A 20,869-nucleotide genomic window follows, 5' to 3' on the forward strand; every position below is an offset into this window, starting at 1 on the left:
GGATCCCTCGTGGCACTGCTGCAATGGGAAGAGATGCACCAGGTTTCTTGGCTCCAACTTCGGATGAACAAATTTAGCAAACAAAGAGTGAGCTAAAAGAGAAACAACCTGAACTGCAGCAAGCCAGAATTTGTTGTGGCATCATCTGGCTGAGGTAACTGCTGCCATTTAACTTATTCCTCTGCACTATCTTCCTCCTCACTTGAAGAAAGAAGTCTTTTATAACAAGATCCAGGCAGCTTCATCAGGAACTGGCAAAGGAGGCAAACACAGCTGCACAGGGAAATTCCATCTGCTGAGCACTCTGCCACAATCCTACAAAACCTACACAAAGTTACATTTACCTTTCTGATGATGCCCTCCTGACTTTAATAGACCTGTCTCAATAGCAGCAGTATGGTTAAATAATTCTTTCCAAGACTGGAATATGCAGAGCACCAAGTGAACCAGAGCAGGAAGACTCAGGGCTGGGTGGAAATAATTGGCTAATGGATGCTTGTCCAGGGAATATCAGTAACTCTTGTGAGACCTTGATACCAACTTTAAAAGCAAAGAATTAAAATGAATTTATAACTGGTAAGCAGAGAATGGGTTTAAAAACCTGTCTGGGTTTTACCCACGTGGCTGCTCTAAGTCAAGAATTCCTAGGAGGAAAAGCACGAGGTCAAGTGGTGGCTCAACCCCACTTTATCTCCAGGACAGTGACAAATGAAGGGCTGGATGGAAAATCGCTTGTGACATGTGCAGACTTTTCCACAGCTAGTTTGAAACTCTACATCTTAACTGGTTTGGAACATATGGAATGAAAATGGAGCAGTGAATAATAATGTATGCTTCAGTGACTTTCCCATAACACTCCAATAACAAATAGGTAATAAAAATGTCACAGACACTGACAAAATACAGACTATCCTGTTCCTTTGTTGTGTTTTTGTCCCTAAATATAACTCAATATTGTGGCCATGATCTTTGCTTAATGGTGACCTTCAAGCTTAAAAACAAATTGGTTTTGTGCCTATATAAACACACACACACACACACACACACACACACACAAAGGCACTCTGCTTTCTGACAGCAGAGGTAAAAATCCATTTCCCCCATAGGCTTTCTTGCTCAGAAATAATAAGAATGGAGTATAAAATGTTTTGGCTTTCCTAAGATATTTATGGGAACTGTCAGAAATACTGTTTTCCTCGCTTCTCCCTGAAGGCATTAGGGAATCACATCTTTAGTATACACATCTTTAATCCTAAATGTTTCCCCAAGTTGTTACATTGTTTATTCTCAGTTATTGCCTTTTTTTTTCTCAAGGTAAACCATAGTGTACAGCCTGAATCAGACAGCCTTTTCTCTATTCCTACTGTTTACCTCATTAACCTGTGGCAAACAGAATTAATAAAATTCAGGAATTTTTTGATCCTCAAAGCATCAAATTAATAGAATTGAGGAATTTGTTTTACTACCTCTCTCTGGTCCTTTTAATTCTCTTTCCTGCCTCTTCTTTGTCCTTTCCAGACTCATTCTCTGATATCTTAAAACTACTTCAGGATACAAATAAATGTGTGTGTTATGGAGGAAAAAAATTCTTTAGTGCTTTGTCCATAAATAATATTGAAGAGGTTTTTATTTCAAAGGCTTGAAAGAGCAAAAGCTAAGGCAAAGAAAAAATGTTTTTAGAAGGGAAAAAACAATCAGAGTTTGCCAATGGGGTGGCTCTCCTTCCTCCCACAGGAAAAGAAAAAAGAAAAGCCTGCAATGGCTTTTCCAAGATTTTTGGTTTCAGTATGATTTTTATACCAGGAAAAGAACTAGTATGATTGATTTCTAAAAAAATGAAGATAAAGAGATTGGTTAAGGAGCCTTCAAGGCAAATACTGGTCATCACTGTAGGTCCCTGGCAAGATATTCTTGGGGAGGGCTGATGGGGAAGGCAATTTAGCCATTGACTTCCTCAAAGCTGGGATTTAACCCTGAAGGGAAGGGAAAAGATATGAAAATCTTCTCCTTTGCTGCACTGCAAGTGCTTCTCAGCTCTTCCTTTGGGCAGGAGCAGCCAAAGGTTAGAGCGAGCTCTGGTAGAGATCTTGGAAGCCTGATAGCACTCCCAAAAAGCAGATGCTTTCCTGAAGGCAAAGAACTCTGAGCTGCACCACTGAGCAAGTGAAGAGAGCGCGAAAAGGAGCATTGGCATAGGAGGCTCCATAAGGAGATTTTGCTCCTTTGACAGAAATCACTCCTGATGAGAGCAGTATTTTCAGGATTACTCGAAGGTGTCAGTGAACCCCAGACAGCTCCTTGGCATCTCTGCTGAAACTCTGATGTGACCTGTGGGCACGGCCTTTCTGTACTCTCTTTCCAGAAGGCTTAATTAACTCCAGCTGGATTTGCAGGAATCCTGAGGATTTTCTCTAGGAGCACAACCTCTTGGAGCACAAAAGCTCTGACAAACACCTGGAGCTTCTGACAGCTGTATCATTATCTCACCTTCTTTGTGAAGCCAGGAATAAAAGAGAAATCTTTTGTGCTGTATGTGTTACTTCCCTACACTGCACTTTTAAGTCACTCAGGCTGAAAATTTAAGTTTCTTCTCTATGCCCTTATTCTGAAAATTGCAGATATTGGTGTTTACCTCTGGCTTCCACTCTTATGGATATAGGTCTTCTTTGCATGGTTAATCACATGTACTTTTGTGAAATAGCTTTTGTAGTGCTGCTTCTTTCCCCCAGTGATACTAAGTGTGGGTATTTTCCAGAATTGTTGTGCCACCATTTTTTCATGATGCTGCCTAGATTAGTTTTGAAAACACAGCCACGGGTGCTACTACAGATTTCAGATTTTTATCACGTGCAGGGTCAGGCAAATGTGAGTTTTCCATGTAAGGAAACATTCTTGAGAGTTTGCCTTTCCCAACTCTAGTTTGTCATCCAAATCCTAGAGTTTAAAAGAGTGTTTGAAGTCCCACCACAAGCACGTGTAAGCACAAGGTAGCTTTTTCTCCAAACAACTCCTCTCTTGATCATCATCAGCCAGATTCCCAGGCTGCTCCCTGGGGATGCAGCAGGACCTTCAGGAAGCCCTTGCTGTGGTTTGGTATAAGCTCCACAGCATATTTCAGAAGGGCTTCTGAGGCCCTGGTTCTGAGAGGTCTGAGAGGTTCCTCTCAGGAGGAAGAGTCAGTAAATATTTAAAGATGCAGTCAGTCTGCTTGAAGGGCAGAGTTCGCTCTAGATGGGCTCCTAGAGCAGAAGAGAGAGAGATTCAAGCACTTGAAAGGTTTCTAACAAGCTCCAACCACAGATGACTGGAACAATTAAGATCTAACAATTCAGTTTGATCACATTTCTAGCTCTGATAAGACATTTTTTGTAAACATGAAACAATGTGTCCATTGAGCTCCAGCTTCGTTTTAAAAAGTGGCTGAACAATTTCCTGGACAAAGCTATATAGAACTGAAAAAAACCCAAACAAACAAACAAACAAACAAACAAAAAACCCAAAACACCAACCAACCAAACAAACAAATAAATAAACAAAAAAACCCCACCAAGCATTTGACCAAACCAAGAAGTGATAAAAAAACCCCAAAGTAAATACAAGACTATGGTCCTTTTTCCATGAAGCATCATTTATATAACAACATTTATCACATCTATATAACAACAGTTTTTAAACTGTGACTGTTCATTCTGTATGACTACATGAAACAGCATTTCAGAGTTTTTTTCCCAGCAGATTCAAGCTATGAAATGCTAGAAACCTTGCAAGCTGGTTCTCTCAGAGCTTGCTCTCACTGCGGAGCAGGCACTCACTGTTGGTGTGATCACGCAGTGTGCGCTGCAGGGATCCGAGTTCCCTGCTGCAGGAAGTGAGTAACTCACTTTGACTTCAGTGGTGGTTACTCATATCCTGTGAGAAGATGAGTGGGAAGAGGGGAAACATGCAAGGAGAGGAGGATCCAAGAAAAGAGGGAGACTGTGGTGGGAGGGAGATGCACTGACAGTGAAGCCTCAGTCATTATTGGTCCTCACTTTGTGGCGCAACCTAGAGAAATTTCTCCTAATGGGGAAAACACAAGTGGTAAGACACTAAGATGATCCCTAATCATTATAATTTCCTTGTGTTTCTTTTTACAGCTTATCTTTCAGTCACACACAGAAAAAAAGAAAATGTTAAATGCAGGTGCAAGTTTGTGTTTAGAGACAAACAATGTATGTGTGTGGGGGGGCTATGCACATATTTATATGCACAAGATATAGGATTGGGCTTGGATATTTAGGGGCAAATCTAGAAAACACACTTGGGAGTTAAAGCCTTACTGCATGCACTACTTCAATTATCAACCCTGACTTGCCTTTGCTTTATGGATCAGATCCAGGAATAATTGTGTGTAATACTTGACAAGAAGAGCCCTTACTGTGTGTAGCAACGTGTCACTTGGGAGTCTAGAGAGCACTTGACAGCTAGATTCAGGCTTGCCCAGTGCCCAGATCAGGTACAGAAATGCAGGATTATAGAAATGGCCACCAGCCTTGGACCAGTGGTGACAGGAACACAGCAGCTGCCTTTGATGGGGCAGGAACCATCTGTGTTTCTATAATATTCATTCTACCCCTCCAGCAGGGCCATGAAGGGGTGCAGCCAAAACTGAGAGAAAGCTGGCTGCACTAAAAGCATGCTTGGATCCACTCTCCCCTGACATTTGGGGATGCTAGGGTCTGGCATTTGGGTTCAAGCTGGTGTTTTACTGCATCGTGTGCCCGGGCCAATAAACAGAACTGGCTACAGCAGCCCCAGCTGACACTGGCATTCTTCAGTGTATATTGCTGGGTTTGGATTGATTTAATTTAATCCAATCCCTTGCTCGGATCATTAATTTCTGCACTAAGTCTGGGGGCAGAGAGGGAGCGTGATGAGAAGCTGATCCATTGCTTCCCAGCAGAGGCAGTTCAGGATGTGCACAGCTTGGAGCGAATGGTATTGTACCAACAAGCCAGGCTGTGCACACGTTAAGTGCTGAATCAGGCTCAGAAAGAAGGCCAAGTCTAATGCACTGTACTTAAAATGCTTCCTGAAAGGTTTTGGAAACCTCCAGCATCAGTGGAGATTGTGTTCCTAAGAAATGGGTTCAAAAGAGGTCAGGACAGGTTTATTTTTATATTGTGAAAAAGCCAGAGGGACTTAAAAAGGTTCAGCAAACCACTTGTCTGCCATTAAGGAGACCTGCAGTGCCACCTGGGAAACACTGTGCCTAAAATCACAAGGGGACAGAGCTTCCCAAGGGGAATGGTGCTGCCATCGTTCAGAACTGATTTAAATCACTGTGACCCCACAGCCCACTGCACGCACAGTATCCATCCTGGCTGGGAGGGAACTATAAGCTCACAGAAACCTTGACCTTCACAAGTATTTATAAGGAAGAAGAAAAATTAGAAAGGATGGGAAGAAATGGTTGAAGACAAAAATTATTCCTCTCCTCTCCTCTCCTCTCCTCTCCTCTCCTCTCCTCTCCTCTCCTCTCCTCTCCTCTCCTCTCCTCTCCTCTCCTCTCCTCTCCTCTCCTCTCCTCTCCTCTCCTCTCCTCTCCTCTCCTCTCCTCTCCTCTCCTCTCCTCTCCTCTCCTCTCCTCTCCTCTCCTCTCCTCTCCTCTCCTCTCCTCTCCTCTCCTCTCCTCTCCTCTCCTCTCCTCTCCTCTCCTCTCCTCTCCTCTCCTCTCCTCTCCTCTCCTCTCCTCTCCTCTCCTCTCCCAAAGAATCCCCTTCTCCAGACCTTGACAACAGGCATGACAAAGCCCATGGCTAAGATGTTCCTGATGTCCTCTGTTCCTGATAACAGCTTCTCTCTCCTCAGACAGCAGCTCAGTTTTTCTGGAGGAAGCCCTGCTTCCACACCAGCATGAAGGGGTTTTGGGCAGCAGGCTGTGAGGCTACTGGTTTTTGGGAGGACAGCTGGTTTTTGCCAGGTCCTTGAGGGCAGAAAGCCTTGGAGGGAGCACAGGGAAGTGACTGGAATGAGGTGCCAGGAGAGCTTGGCAGACACAGACAACACCTGCCAGGCAAAAATGGGATGTGCAAAGCTTTGCAGAGTGGATGTAGGAAATGCGGGGTTGAGGGGGAGCATCCATGGGATCACGCTGGTGAATCCAGCTGCTTTAGCTTCAACTCAGCTAAAGGTAGAAGGGGTGATGGGTCAAGGGGACCAGATGCAAAAATAGTAGGTTAACTATTGTCTGATGCCTGTAGCATGTTATGTTTATCATCTACTAGTGAATTACTCTCCTCCCTCTTTCTATCTCCCATCTTCTGACACTTGGAATGATTTTGCTGTACTGACATACTGCAGTTTAGAATAATCATCTGTATTTCTCATGAGTCTGGAAATAGTCTGGCCCCAAGGACTGTGCGACAAGCACAAAATTCACTGGCCAGAAGCAGAAGTACCAAAAAAAAGACTTCTCCATACAGACACCCACCCTGCTCCTCAGGTGGCATACAACAAGCCCTAGGGGAGAGAAGTTGTTGAAGTCTGATATGGTGACCTCAGTACTCAATAACAAACATTGTGCACAATGTTCACCTTTTGCTTTCTATTACCTGTCCTATATTTATTTTAATTAGCCACCAAATCTGCCTAGCTGTGTCTGGGAGCTTCCTGGTTAAAGTCTGTTCCAGGAGTATGTAGGTCAAGCCAGCCTACCCTTAAGAGAGGCATGAATTGTAGCCCTCTGAATGCTGTGCCTGTGGAGTGAATCTGAGAACTCCCTCAAGTCTCTCAAATGGGATTATTCATCTCCCTGCTCAGCACCTGAAGCTGTTTCTAATGCCTAATAAGTAAACACAGCAGACTTGGGAATGAGGTACGCCTGCAAAGCCCCTGTCCCACAGCCTCTCCAAAAGGACATCAAAGAAAATGTGATCAGTGAGAAATGTCTGGTCAGCTTAACCATTAACACAGACTGAACTATTCAATCTTCTTTATAAAGGCAAACTTGTGGGCAGCTCTGGTGGGATGACATTTTCCTTGAATGACATCACTCTACAGTAATTTCTTAAAAATACTGTGATGAAACATGCAAGGAGAAAAGTATTCTGGCCTTTCCAGACACCTGTGAGTCATCCTAGACTGCTTTTTCTGCCTTCAAATAGAGACAGAAAAGGTCATTTTCTGAAAGCTGTAGTGGTGACAGAGGCATTAGTACAAAGAGTAATTAAAGTACATTGTTGATATATTCTGGCTCTCTAAAACCTTCAGGCAATCAGGCTATTTCCCCCCCAACTTATACCCATTTCACAAAGTTTATTTATTGTAAATCTCCATCCTTTGCAATATTAAGCATACAAGCTTAAAACACCTGATTAAATGGTTTCCTGTGGTATTGTGCTGTCTGTTAGCTGGTGACACCTCACTGCCTGCATGGGGGAGAAAATCAGCCTCAGACAGGAAACTAAAAATACAGCTTTCATGTTGCAGTCTCACATCCAGAGGACACTGTGGCTTTGGCCATCATTTGCATCTGGCCCTGGTGACAAAGGGACACACCTCTCCTTTAAGCTGTTGTTGAATTACAGCAGGCCCTAGTCCTTCCCTGGTCCTTTTATCCTGGAGGGATAAAAGGCACAGCTGGAGCATGGTGGGCACACGGACCTTGTCTGCACTGGGGAACCAGACTGATTTGTCTTTTGCCCCATCCTTGCCCCTCACACACACATTTGCCACCCTCCCAGGTAACAAAGGCCAGGTTTGTCCCCAGCTGATGCCACCTCATCTTGTGGCCAGTGTGGAACGGAACAGTTCTGTTGTTCTTTGTGTAGATCTCCTTAAAGCTGTTGCAAGGAGGGACACAAAGGAAATCCTTTCCCACTGCTCCAAGGCAAAATGCTGGGTTTGGGTGGATAAACAGTAACACTTGTCCCTTCAGATGGGGTATCAGTGCAATTTATTATTGCAATAATAAACCCTTGTGCACAATGTTCACCTTTTGTTTTCTAATAACTCTTCTTTGTTTCTTCTGTTTAATTAGCCACCAAATCTAGATGTTCTAGGGGCTTCCTGTCTCAAGTGTCTGTTCCAGGCATATGTAGGTCAAGCCAGCCTACCCTTAAGAGAGGCATGAATTGTATCCCTCTGAAAGCTGTGCCCATGGAGTGAATCTGAGAACTCCCTCAAGTCTCTCAAATGGGATTTTATTCATCTCCATGCTCAGCACCTGAAGCTATTCATCCTGAGGTTTCCAGACTGTTCTGGAATGGTGAATCTTTGCATTTCTTTTCCACTTTTACTCTGTGTCTGCGTGCAAGGACTGGAGGCTGTGACTCCCCCCTCCTCTTGGATATATTGACTCACACTAGAACATGGCCCACATCCACGCATTCTCAATCCATCTGGCTGGATAAGTGACAATGTGAGTGATTCCAGGCAAGGTGGAACATTTTTGAGAGAAAAGCCTGGCATTGAATCTAGTGTTTGACAGAGTGGTGTGTGGGTATCCCTTGAAAACTGTAAGCAAACATGACCACAAACAGTTCAAACAGAGACTCTTTGTTCTCTACAACTGTGTTCTTCTAGACTAAGAGACTGACCTGAAGATGTGCTCTCAAAGGACTGAGCTGAAGATTTTGGACAAAAGGAATCCATCCAGGTGGTCACAAGGAAGAGTGCCTCCTTGTAACCAATTTTGGCACACTTCTCAGCACAAGGTTAAGGAGGGTTAACATACCAGAACAATACATTTCTGGCAAGTGCAGCAGCTGCCTCTATTGTGTCTGGTTGAGAGTTCCTGAGTACGTCAGGATTATGAATCATAAGCAAAAAAGAGAATTCAAAGTTGTGCAGTGCCATGTCTCCTCACAAGCATTCCAGTGCAATCCTGCAGTTCTGTTTCTGGGAAATCCCATCCCCTTTGACCTCAGTGGGGCAGAGTAATAAATCTCTGCTAACACCAGAGATCAGGTTTTATGCGTACACTGGTCAGAATTAACGTAACAAGGGCTAGACATGGGATGAAAGTGGAAGGGGCTGCCAGAGTGAGCAAGACCAACTGCACAGCACCACGTGGTGTTTAGTTCCAAGAATCCAGTGACACAACCCAAACACAGAAACCACATCACCATGGCCTGGGAGCTACCAGTACTGGAAAACCACAGAAAGTGAGCACAGGTGATCAAGGGCACAGTTAAGGTGCCCATTCCCTGCAGGATTAAGAAACTTGTTAGATGAACTGCCTGGATAATCTAAGAAATAATCCAGTTATTTCCAGTTACCATGAAGAGGTAACAAAGAATTTAAACAATCCCTGTCTCTAAAGTTGGTGCTGATGTGTTTTTGAAGAGCTATAAGTCACAACACGCTTGGCCTGAACACAGGAGACTCTGGAAAATGTACAGTTAACTGCCAAAATTCTGCTGTCCCTCAGTGTCAGATGAGATGGACAGAAAGGAACCACAAGTTCCCTTTATGAGGGGAACAACAACTTGTTTGCACTTTAACTTTATTATTTCAGAAGTTACATTATTGCAGCTTTGTTCTGGCAGCCACCAAGCATGAAGAGCTGTGCAGGATATATGCACAATCTTGCTTATTGTGGTAAATTATAATTTAATTACTCTATGATCAGATTAATTTCTGACTCTGCTCCATAGGATTCTTCCTGATAGATTTTCTCTGAAAGAAATGTTGTTTTGCAATTTAGCCTACAATTTACTGTGTATTCCACAGCCCATCAAAATCTGGTCTTCAGATGAGGTTAATATCCACTGTCATGGGTTAAATTATTAATTATTAAATAATTATGGATTAAATATGATCTAGTCATAAAGAACAAGTCACACAGTTCAGGATCACTGGCATCTACAGATGCCAAGCCATTTCCTTAAATCATACAAGCTTATGACAACTTTTTGTGAAGAGAAAATTGATCCCTCACTACCCAGCAACACCTGAGATTAAAACCACTGACTTTTATCATGCCTCACCTCCTGAATTCCTTCTCCTGTTAGAGAGGTTGGCAGGGATTTATTACTCAATTACTTTTAATTGGTCAATTAAGGACCAGGTGGAAGGAACCACAAAGGTGCAAGTGGATCCCTACTCATTCATCTGAAATATACCTGCTTCAAAATACCTGCAGAGGAAGCAGCCAAACACAATTGTCCTCTGCTGAAAAATACTAATGCCAGAGCAGAATTGCCCTTTGCACACTTGAGCACACCAGAACAAGTCAGAGCTGCTCTTTCTGCCTCACTGGAGGATTTCACTCCCTCTCAGCACACAAGTCAGCCTGTTGGAACCACAGGAAGGATTTCTCTTGCTGTTGACCAACACCAGCAAGGGCAGATCCCATCCTGTGCTCCCCATGGATCTGTCTGGCACACTGAAAGCCTCAGGACTTACAGAGTGCATGGGAATGTCAGTTCTCCTTTGCTAAAGCACACAGGTTTGGGCTCTTGGATGCCTGAAGCAAGCTGGAACACTCCATCCAGACCCACTGTAGGCACCTTTCCATAGCTGGCTCCCACAGCACAAGTTAAAACCACGTAATTTGGACCAGTTCCGTCATTTTATGTTCAAACTCAGTGCCTTTTGGGGAAGGAGGCTGACATCATGCATCCTTTAGTAATCAAATTAGGTGTGTCCTGGCTTCTCCACTGCTGAGGGTGAATGCACACCCATGCTGCAGCCCTAGCCCTGACTGATGCTGTAGGGACAAGGAGGCGGGACACCAGGAGATCTGCTGTGAGGTGGGCATTAAACACTCACCCACTGCCCTTGAATTAATCCAAGATGTTTTTTCTTCTTCTCTGCAGTGTTTCCCTTCCACGATTTTACACTGTGCCTCTGTAAATCACACAGGAGCTGCACAGAGAGGCACATGCCCCACTTTGTGGTGCCGAGGACAGTCAGGATGCCTCCTTAGCTTTACACACATACCTGGTACCAGGGAAATACAGGATCTGCTTCCACTCCATCAATCACCATTTGACAACAGCTGGATGATTCCGGTGGCTCTTCTGTAGCTGGACAAGTTACAGCACTCTCACTGCACTGCCACACAGGGAAAGCTTCCTGGCAGCAGCCTACTGCCATTTTTAGAACACCACCAAGAGAAAACCTCCATTGCCAAAGCTGTGACTTCAGCCCCATAGTCCAGCAAACACCCAGGGAGCTCACTGGCACATCTGAACACTGCCCACTTTTTGGAATGAATCCTTGCTTATATTGTTTGCTGATGCCAGCATTCAAAATAAAATGGCAGGCTGTTAGGAGAACCCATAATTTTCCTGATACTTCTGGAAAGAAAACAGAGAAATGGAACAAGATTTTTTTTTTTTTCAGCAAGATTTGTTAGGTTGGGACCTGATTGCCCCGACATTTTTCCTTCTATATCGACCTTCTTCAGTGCTGAAATAAAATCTGCCTTCTCCTGTCTTTCCCAGTGAAAGGCACCAAGCACATATACTGTTACTTTTGCCTATTCATCATTCTGCAATACCTGGAGAAAGCACCAGAGAAACTCCTGCAGAAGCCCTACCTCCACAATCTCAAGTGTAAGAAGCCCTCTTCTTCTGAGCTCTTAGCTTCAAAGGTGTTGTATTTTGTTTTAATGAATGTGGCTTCTCTCTTGGATCATGGCTTGAGAAAGCAATTGGAATTTTTCTCTAGCACTTGTGGAAAGTTAATGTGCTTTCCCACACAGCCATAAACTGGAGTACGTTTTTCCTGAAAGAAGGCTTTTATTCCAGTCTTCTCTTTTTAAGTGGGCAGGGTGGAGGAAGGATATCTCACAGCCAAATTACACAGTCTCTACTCAGCTACAAATTTCTACTTCACAATATTATTCATTTAGGCCATCAGTGAAGCGTGTAAGAGGCTAAACCCAGGACCCAAGTAATATTTACAGTAGCAAATATCAAGTTTAAATGGTCAGTGTAAAAAAAACAGTGTAAAACAGTTTTCACTGTTGTGTTATGCTTTTTGAGTGTCAGGTACAAACAGAAATTCAGAAGAAACATGGTTCTGGTGTAAACAGCTGTAAAGTAGACAATCCTTTGTGCTCAGAGCATGAGGTGAATGTGTTCAGTTACTTGTCCATGCCAGGTGAGTGAGCAGCAGCAGCAAGAATATAAAATTCCTGATCTAGCTACAGTGAACAAGCCTACAAAGCTTTCCAGGAAACAAAAATAAACCTAAAACCTGCATCTAAGTGTACACAAACAGCATGCAGTCATTGTCAAGCTGCACTCCTTCAAGCATGTTACACTAAAAACATTGAAACAGACAGAAGCTTCCTGAAGATCATTTCCACTGTGGATGCCACTTACTGCAAGCACCTAAAACGGTGTCTGACATACCTGAAATGTGAACAAAAGCTGGCAAACTTTGTTTTCTGTGCTCTTTGTTGCTGGAACGTGGGTTACAGGTAAAAAGTTACTGTCAGTCAAGCAATAAAATACTTTTAAGTCAATAAAAGTCATTCAAGCTTTCTCCCACAGATCTTAAAGAAAAAGCTAGAATAAAGCTTTTTCTCTAGACTCAGGTTTGATGCCTGAAAATTGCACTTTTGTTATTTCTTATGTAAGACTGTATAACAAGCGATGTAAAACACAAATACAATTTCTTTCTGTAGAGGAGTCTGCCTTTGTCTAACAGTGAGTCAGCATCATCTGACAGATCAATTTTCTCTAAGTGTAGGATGTGAATTTTGCATATCACACTCTCCAAGGGCACCTGTTGGAAACTTGGGTCACTACAGCATGGAATTTCACACCACACATAAGGTCAACTCAGTGGCCTCCCAGCACATCACAAAGTCTCATCAATAGGAATGAGGCTGATATGAGATACCTCAAGTTTTCTGCCCTCCAGATCTGCCTTTCTATAACAGGGACACAACATTCCTTAACACTTGGTTCTTTCTGAAGCTGTGTGGGTCTTGCATCCATAGGATCAAGAGGAGGGACCTCAGGAGGAGTCTAATTCCACCTCCTGAGCAGAGGTCAGTCAGCTGCGAGGTTACATGAGGCTGGCCAGAGCTTTAAGCAGCCAAGTCCTGAAAAACCTCCCAGGATTTTCAGCTTCTCTGGGGACCGTGTTACAAAATTTACTTGTCCCGATGTGGAAAATGCTTTTCCTTGTGATGTCTGAACCTCTGTTGTTCCAATCTCTGTCCACCATCATCCTCCTTCTGCCAAGCACGACTGTGAACAGCCTGGTCCTGTCTTTTCATAAGCCCCCATAGGTGTGGGCAGGCTGCTGCTAGGCATCCCCAAAGCCATTCCATGGGCAGGCTGCCATTCCTGTTCCTCAGCCTCTCCTCACAGGGGATGTGCTCCAGCCCATGCTGAGCCCAGGGCCCCACAGCTGTCAGGAGTGTTCTAGGTGCACTCCAACACGTGCTGAACACAGGGAAGTGATCACTTTCTTCCATCTCCAGGCTGTGCTCCCCCTAACACAGCCCGGGGTGGTGCTGGCCCGTTGTATTCCCAGGGCCAGCTGCTGGCTCATGCTCAGCCTGCTGTGTACCAAGGCCCGAGCTCCAGCTGAGCAGAGCTGCTCTCCAGCCTGCCAGTCTCTGGCCTGTATTGCTGAAAACTCCCAAAATCTTTTGGTATCAGTTCTGTGGTGATGGCCAAGACACTTTCCCCCATGCCATACACAGCAGAAGCTCCCAAGATCATGTGCAATAGAAGCCAAGATTAACTCTATGTAGACATTAAGATAAAATAACGTTAATGCACTTTCCCCAGTACCTTTAAAAACAAGTGTACAAATTCCTCCTTATTCTTGTCTCTGAAAAAGAGAACAGCTGCTGCGAGGTGTTTCTTTCCTCCAAGCATAGTTGTTTATAGTAAAGAAGACTAGGCTTTGATCAGTTTCTTATGTTTACTAAATTGATTCCAACATCTCTGCCAGTGGGCTGTATGGATTCCCAGAGTGAGATACTCCTGCTCATTTGAAGTGGTTGAGACTGTTTTTCAATGGAATTTTCCATTATGCTCTGTACTGTCTTTCTTCAAAGCACAATTTGTTCAATGGGCAGTACTTCTTGTCCAACATAATAAGCAGAACCATTGCTCAATACTTTTGTTTTCTTCCTGCACGCTCTACCTCCATCTATTCTCTTGTCTCAACCAAAGTTTCCTTTCACAACTCTCTTGCAGGTAATGTGATATGTTTGTTACCAGCTGCTGTGCCCTCTTTGTTTCTCCCTGCTTCCTGCCCCTCTCTCTGGTATTAAAATTTGGGAAGCAGTCACGGCTCAACGCCACACAGGCTGGGGATGAGCAGAGGGAGCAGCCCTGGCAGAAGGACTTGGGGGTGCTGTGGGTGAGAGCTGGCCCTGCCCCAACCCAGAGCCCCCCTGTGCTGGGCTGCACCCAGAGCCCCAGGGCAGCAGGGCAGGGCGGATTCTGCCCCTCTGCCCCGCTCTGCTGAGACCCCCCTGCAGGGCTGCATCCAGCCTGGGATCCCAGCACAGCAAGGACAGGGAGCTGCTGGAGCCAGGCCAGAGCAGGGACACCAAGGGGATCAGAAGGATGGAGCAGCTCTGCTGGGAGGAAAGGCTGAGGGAACTGGGATTGTTCAGCCTGGAGAGGAGAAGGCTTTGGGGTGACCTCACTGTGGCCTTGCAGTGCCTGAAAGGAACCCACAGGGAAGATGGAGAGAGACTCTTGACAGGGGCCTGGAGTGACAGGACAAGGGGGAATGGCTCCAAAGTGGCAGAGAGCAGTTTTAGATTGGATATTAGAAAGAAATTGTTCCCTTTGAGGGTGGTGAGGCCCTGGCACACGTTGCCCAGAGAAGCTTTGGCTGTCCCATCCCTGGCAGTGTCCAAGGCCAGGTCAGATGGGGCTCTGAGCAAGCTGGGATAGTGGAAGCTGTCCCGCAGGAGGTTGGAATGAGACAAGCTTTAAGGTCCCATTCCATTCTATGATTCTCTGACTCCCAGACTTTTTCCAATGCATTTAAAGTAGGAGTGTTACAAATGACCCTGTGATCCTGCATGCCCTACAATTCTTGCCTGAGTACAGAGATCACTACCATCACAGCGTGTTCTGAACAGAGATGTCCAAACCCCAATAGCAGCAGCTGGACAAATCAGCACATGATAAAGAGCAAAGGAATCCACATCTCCAGGCCCCAATCTAATGCTTTGTCCACTAAACAGTTGTAGCAAATCAGTGTTTTCCCTCTTTTGTTGTGTCAGACCCAACAGAAGATACACACTTTGCTGACCAAGCTGCAGACTGTGAACGAGCAGGTGAAAATCTACAACAGCTCGAGTGTTGAAATATCTAATGTACTTATGAGGGAACTTATTTATATCTCTAGTTAAGGTTTACTTCCAAATGTGACTACTTATGTGATGCCTAAACAGCAACTAGAAGACCTCCCACAGTTAGGCAGAATCAGGCTGCAGAAATAGAGCAGCTTTCAAGAATAATAAAAAAAAAAAAAAATAGAAGGCTATGAAATGAAAAGAACTGTGGTTCCTGAAGACATACTGTCTCCCACAGTTTCCAAATTAACAAGTGTGAGGTGATACACATTAAGCTATAACAGGGAATCTACTATGAAGATCAAATCCCTTTTCCAGCAACATATAAATCTCAATTCAAGACAGCTCAAAAAAAAAAAATCCACAACGCCCAAACTTTTCCCTCCTTTCAAGTCCACTAATTCAAAAAGCAAACAAACAACAAAAATTCACCCCACCCTAATCCCAACCATCTTGAGATGCACTGGATGTAGTTTTTCCAGGAAAAACCAAAAACCAGGCCCCAGGACTGACTTCAAATGAAAATCTGGCCTCTCAAACCTCCCCAGGATATGGGCAAAATAAATCAAGGACAAGCTGTCACAGGCATGGGGCTGTACTGTAGTCTGTTCACTCTCCCATCTTTTTTTCCTTCTGCAGAATCTGATAGTACAAGAGTTCCACAACAGCAGATTAAATTTATGACTACAGATATGCACATTTTGTAAAATATTATTAAGCAATGAAATACCAGTCTCATTAAGTACTTCCAGTTTTTGTATTTGTTAGAGGTAGGAACACCTTCCTCTTTCTTAATCCTCCAAACATTGTGCTGTGCTACACTTGTTTCATGCTAAAGGCATTTTTAAATTGCTCTGATTTGTCTCTGCATTAGCAATATGTGTAACTTTCAAGTCAATGACAATGTAGCCAATATACAGAAACAGGCAGTTTTGATCAAGAAATGAGCTGATGTTATGTGGCAACAAACAACATCCTGCAATAACAAGGCTGGTAACTCAAAACAACAGAAAATGAGCAAGTTTAACCCCAAGTTCATGCTTTGAAGCCTACACGAGCTGCTGGTTTGGTGTTGGGTTTTATTTTAAATATCATAAGTGATACTAGTATTTCTGTAGTCCTACATCAAAGAGAAGAAATTCATTCTGTGATTGTGTGAAGATAAATACGCCTCTGTAGAGCACCTTGGGGACAACGGGAATCTTGCTGCTTTTGATCACAGTATTCATATGGCAGCCACTGCTTACACTGAAAAGCAACTTTATGTAATAAGCTATTTTCAGTTTTCTCACTGCTGATTTTTATCCAGTCATCCAATGCTTCCTCATCACTGCCTGCTTTAGAGGCGCTCACCAGTTGCCAAGAGAATATCAGTAAAAGCAGAGAAATAGCACAAGCAAGAGCAAGTGTGTCAGCAGCAACGATGGACTCAAAGGTTCATTTGTGAATTACAAAGAATATATGTCAATATCAGACACCTGCAGGTTTATTTCTTTGTAAATGTGATGCCAATGACAAGAACAATCACTCTGTAAGCATCAGTTTACCTATCCTTTCATATGCTCTGTAAAAGGTGGTAAACCAGCCAATCAACATTACCAGTGCTGTTAATTAAAACATGACCATCACTGCATTCACAGCGCTGTCTCCAGGGAACTCTGCCCAACTTGTGTGTGTCTGAGGCTTACAGAAAAACATACCATGACCACAGTGGGATTAACTTATGCAAATACTTCTAATATGTAACAAATTCGATTGAAGTCATATTCGTGAACAGAAAGCTCGTTCTAAGTCACGGAAACACACATCAACCCACGCAGATCCGTAACAGAGCCCCGTAGAAGCGTTTCTCACACAAACCCCGCAGCCGAGCTGTGCCAGAGCCGCCGCTCCGGGCGGGGAGCAGAGCGCGGAGCAGCCCCGCGGGAGGCGCGGGCCAGCCCATCCGCTCCCGGCGCATCCAGAGGCGCTCCCGAGGCTCTCGGGCACGCTACGAGTCGGGCAGGGGCTGGCTGTGGGTGCCGCTCCGCGTCTTCAGCTGCGACTGGGCGATGTCGGCCAGGGCGCTCTGGATCTTCTCGAGCAGCACATCCCCGCGGTACACCACCTCCTCCAGCCGTGCCGCCGCCTCGTGGTTCTCCTCCTCCAGCCGGTACAGGCTCGCAGCCTTCAAAGCAAAACCAGGATGATGCCCAAAGATTTTTGGCTTTTTATGTATTTTTCATATATTTGTACCTCTGGATGCTACTATCATAGTCCTAGTATTTTTTCTACCGTTTCCCTTTAGAACTAAGCTAACCCTTTTAATGCACACTTGGAATTCTGTTCAGTCTTTTCCTTACAAAGAAGCCTGATCAGGATGTTTTGTTTTCCAACCAGAATCTGAGAACACACAAGAAATGGGGCTAAAGAAGCCCCTCGAACATTTCCAGTGGGGTAGAATGCAGGGAAAACTAACTAACCAACTACTCTTCTAATTGGACAATATTTATTAGATATGCTAGTTTGTTAAACTCATAAAATTGTAGAAATCTGATGCTGAGTGTGCCCAAGATCATTGGGACACCTGGAAGCTTCCAATAAAGGCCTGCTTTTTATTTTACTATTTTAACACCATTGCAAGAGTTTCCTCTTTTGATGTTGGGCAACAGGGAAAAGCAAGGATCTTCAACAGAATCCTGAAGTGACTTTGCTACTGAAGGATGATGAGAGAACTGGTTCTCCCTAAAAAGAAAAATGTTCTCTTGTTTAATAGTTGACTGCAGCTAATCCACAGATTAGAGCAGAATTTGTACTGTCAGCTTCACAAGGGGCAGGTAAATTGTGTTGAGCATTTGTGTAGCAGCTCCTTTTGTAATTTACAACAAGACTCAGATCTGAAACATACACCAAGTCAACTTTAGTATAAAAAAAGCAGATTTGTATTAAACGAGTATTATCTACCACTTCTCAACTAAACCTATAGTGCATATTTGAGAGTGTTTCAAGCATCCTTAAAACCATTTCTTTGAAGACTATCAGAATATTTAATACTGCACCAAATTAAGCAACAGAAAATAAAAATCAAAACTGGAATCCAAGTGATGGAATCCAAGCTAATTTATCTTAAAACCATAACATATAGAAAGGATCAGAAATTTTTGTGACATTAAGTTCTTCATTAAGACAGCAAGAAACTGTTGAAGTATCACCTCTAAGGAAAGCATATCCTTACTGGATAACCAGCTCCTCCTTCTGGAGCACCCTGCTTTACCCACACCAGCTGCCACTTTGATCAGACTCTGCTCAGTCATGGAACAAACTGGAATTTGTCTGCAGCAGGCATTCTATCTTCAGCTATTAAAAATGCACTTACAGGAAATTATGCTAGTGTTAATGAGCCCAATTATGATGTTTAGCAATTACTGCGACTAGCGAAGTTCCCAAATTTAACCTCCTCTGTTTAAAACAAACGTGATGCCACTGCCATGTCTCTTCTCTTTGGCTCATTCAGTGTCAATCTTCTGTAAAACACTTTTAAACAGTTACAAACTATCAATGCAAGTTTAAAACTTTTAGGTGGTCTTAAAGGTGATCATCAGGTTTGTCAGAGAAACAGCACTCAGCATCCTTTATGCATTCCAAAGAGAAAATACTTGATGTAAATCCAGCCATTAAGAGTCACAAAGAAAAATAATAAAAAAAAAAGGATGGTTTTAACAGGTAAAATCTACGAAAAAATAGGGAAAAAAACAAAACAAAACAAGTTTGATTGGCTCAAAGGAAGAATCCTTGTTATTGAAAAGTGATGGAGTTATTTTGTGACAGAGCTGAAGAACCTAAAGGACACTCCGCAAGCTCTTTAACCAGAAACAATGTGGCAGAACAAAAGACTTCTCTAGCATTAGTTCTGCAGCTACAGAATGAAATGTGAGAAAATATGAAATATAACCCAAGGGGAAAAAACGAATAAAACAATGCACAGAGCATCAGTACTGTTATATCTGTTCTGTTAATATCTGAAAAAAAAGGTGAGCAGTTTCCAGTGCAGTGGTGGTGTGAAAAACCACCTTTTTTTTTACATTTTAACAGAAAACTAAGTCTAAAATATTGTCATTGATTATAACCTTATTTGGAACTAGATGCAAGGTCACTATTTCCACTAAGCCTACAAAGCACGCTCAGGCTGCCCTTGTGAAAAATTCAGGTTTGTACTAAAATCATTATTCAATGGTGACATGGCTTAGAGATGAAAAAACGTGTTAAAAAAGAAAAAAAAAAGAAGGAAGTTTGCCTTCAGGAGCATCCTGATGTCAGAATTATGAAAACTCCTACCTGCAAAGCTGCTGTGGATTCTTCACTGGGCAGGGAATCTATGAGAACATCGATATCCTTGGCGGTGCGAGCGATCAGAGCTGCGAACAGCTGGGCGTACTCTGCACAAAACACAGCACAACTCAGCCAATCACTCGGGGAATTTTTAGAAACAAGCACAACTCTGCTGCCACACTGTTGATAGTAAAAGGGTTTTAAAATCATGGGGATTTAGGGTTAAAAAGAAAATTAATTTTAGTAGGCCCTGAAAAAAATAAGTACCCTAGGTACATGAAGGTCTTGTACCTTGCTAGAACTGCACCTGTGTAGCTAGTACGTGATAAATTATATAGTTGTTAGATGTGATGATTGTTTAGTAATTAAATATAATTACTGTTTAATCGCAAGAATAATAATGAGAAACTGTAGTCAGGGGCATAACAAAGATCACGAGAAACTCATGGTTGGATGAAGTCAATATAAGTTTAATAATTAATATGTAAGTTATATAAGGATAGAATATAAAAGACGTGTAGCTCGAAAGCCATGTCGGAGTCAGACTTGGGTCTGTACCCCTGATTCCCAGGGCTCTCAATAAAAGCACCTGCAGATAACCATCCCCCGTGATGATGCGTGTTCCTGAACGCCAACACTGCTACGCAGAAAGCGCAGCCGACACCACCCCGAGGTATCCCCAGCCCTCCCGCAGCTGCGGGGGAGCTGTTCGCCGAGGGGCTTTGCACTCCCGAAGCGCGCAGGCGACGCGGGCAGCCGCACTCACCCTCCGTGGGGTTGACGCCCTGGTCCTTGTTGATGGCCGTCTGGATGTTGCTGAAGGAGGCCGGCGGGCCGCACTGCTGCAGCACTCCGATGGCGTTGCAGAACTGGTCCGCGAGCTGCCGGCGCCAATTAACGCGGTTAATTGGCTCCTCGCCCTGCCCCGCCGCTGCGGCCGCCCCGCCTCACCGCGCGGCACCCCGGCCACGCGCAGGCCGCGCACCCCACACCCGCCGCCGTGCCCCCGCCCGGGGCGGGGAGCCGCATCCCCGCAGAGCCCGCGGCGTTCCCCGCGGCCCCGGGAGCGCGGAGGCGGCGGCCCCGCCGTACCGAGTTGACGGCGTCCTGCAGCTGGGTCAGCCGGTCCGCCATGGCCGCGCCGCCGCCGCCGCCCCTGAGGCGCGGGGCGCGCGCGCCGCCTGGCGGCCGGGAGGAACGGGCGGCCGGCGCCCCTCGGGGCGTCCGGGGGAAGGCGGGGCTTGGCGCCCGGCGCCGCCCGGCACGGCTGCGCCCGCTGACCGCAGA

The 20,869-nt window shown here is 44.5% G+C and overlaps 1 protein-coding gene across 1 annotated transcript; it reads right to left on the reverse strand.

The window, feature by feature from the left end:
* Positions 1-16,017: 16,017 nt before the first annotated feature.
* On the reverse strand, positions 16,018-20,740 carry MED21 (mediator complex subunit 21). The gene is made up of 4 exons (XM_021538681.4): positions 20,675-20,740; positions 20,349-20,463; positions 19,589-19,689; positions 16,018-17,441 (listed from the first exon to the last, which is right to left on the reverse strand). The coding sequence occupies exons 1-4, from the start codon at positions 20,714-20,716 to the stop codon at positions 17,265-17,267; spliced, it is 435 nt and encodes a 144-aa protein (XP_021394356.1). The 5' UTR covers positions 20,717-20,740; the 3' UTR covers positions 16,018-17,264.
* Between the last annotated feature and the right edge of the window lie 129 nt (positions 20,741-20,869).

Source organism: Lonchura striata, chromosome 1A, assembly GCF_050655825.1.
Source record: "Lonchura striata isolate lonStrDom1 chromosome 1A, ASM5065582v1, whole genome shotgun sequence".
NCBI lineage: Eukaryota > Metazoa > Chordata > Aves > Passeriformes > Estrildidae > Lonchura > Lonchura striata.

Excerpts from the sequence above, each read along its gene's own strand:
- MED21 (XM_021538681.4), bottom strand. The coding sequence starts at position 20,716 with ATGGCGGACCGGCTGACCCAGCTGCAGGACGCCGTCAACTCG. Across the intron at positions 20,464-20,674 it reads TGCAGGACGCCGTCAACTCG|CTCGCGGACCAGTTCTGCAA; the intron begins GTACGGCGGGGC and ends TGGCGCCGGCAG. Across the intron at positions 19,690-20,348 it reads GGGCGTCAACCCCACGGAGG|AGTACGCCCAGCTGTTCGCA; the intron begins GTGAGTGCGGCT and ends TGTTTTGTGCAG.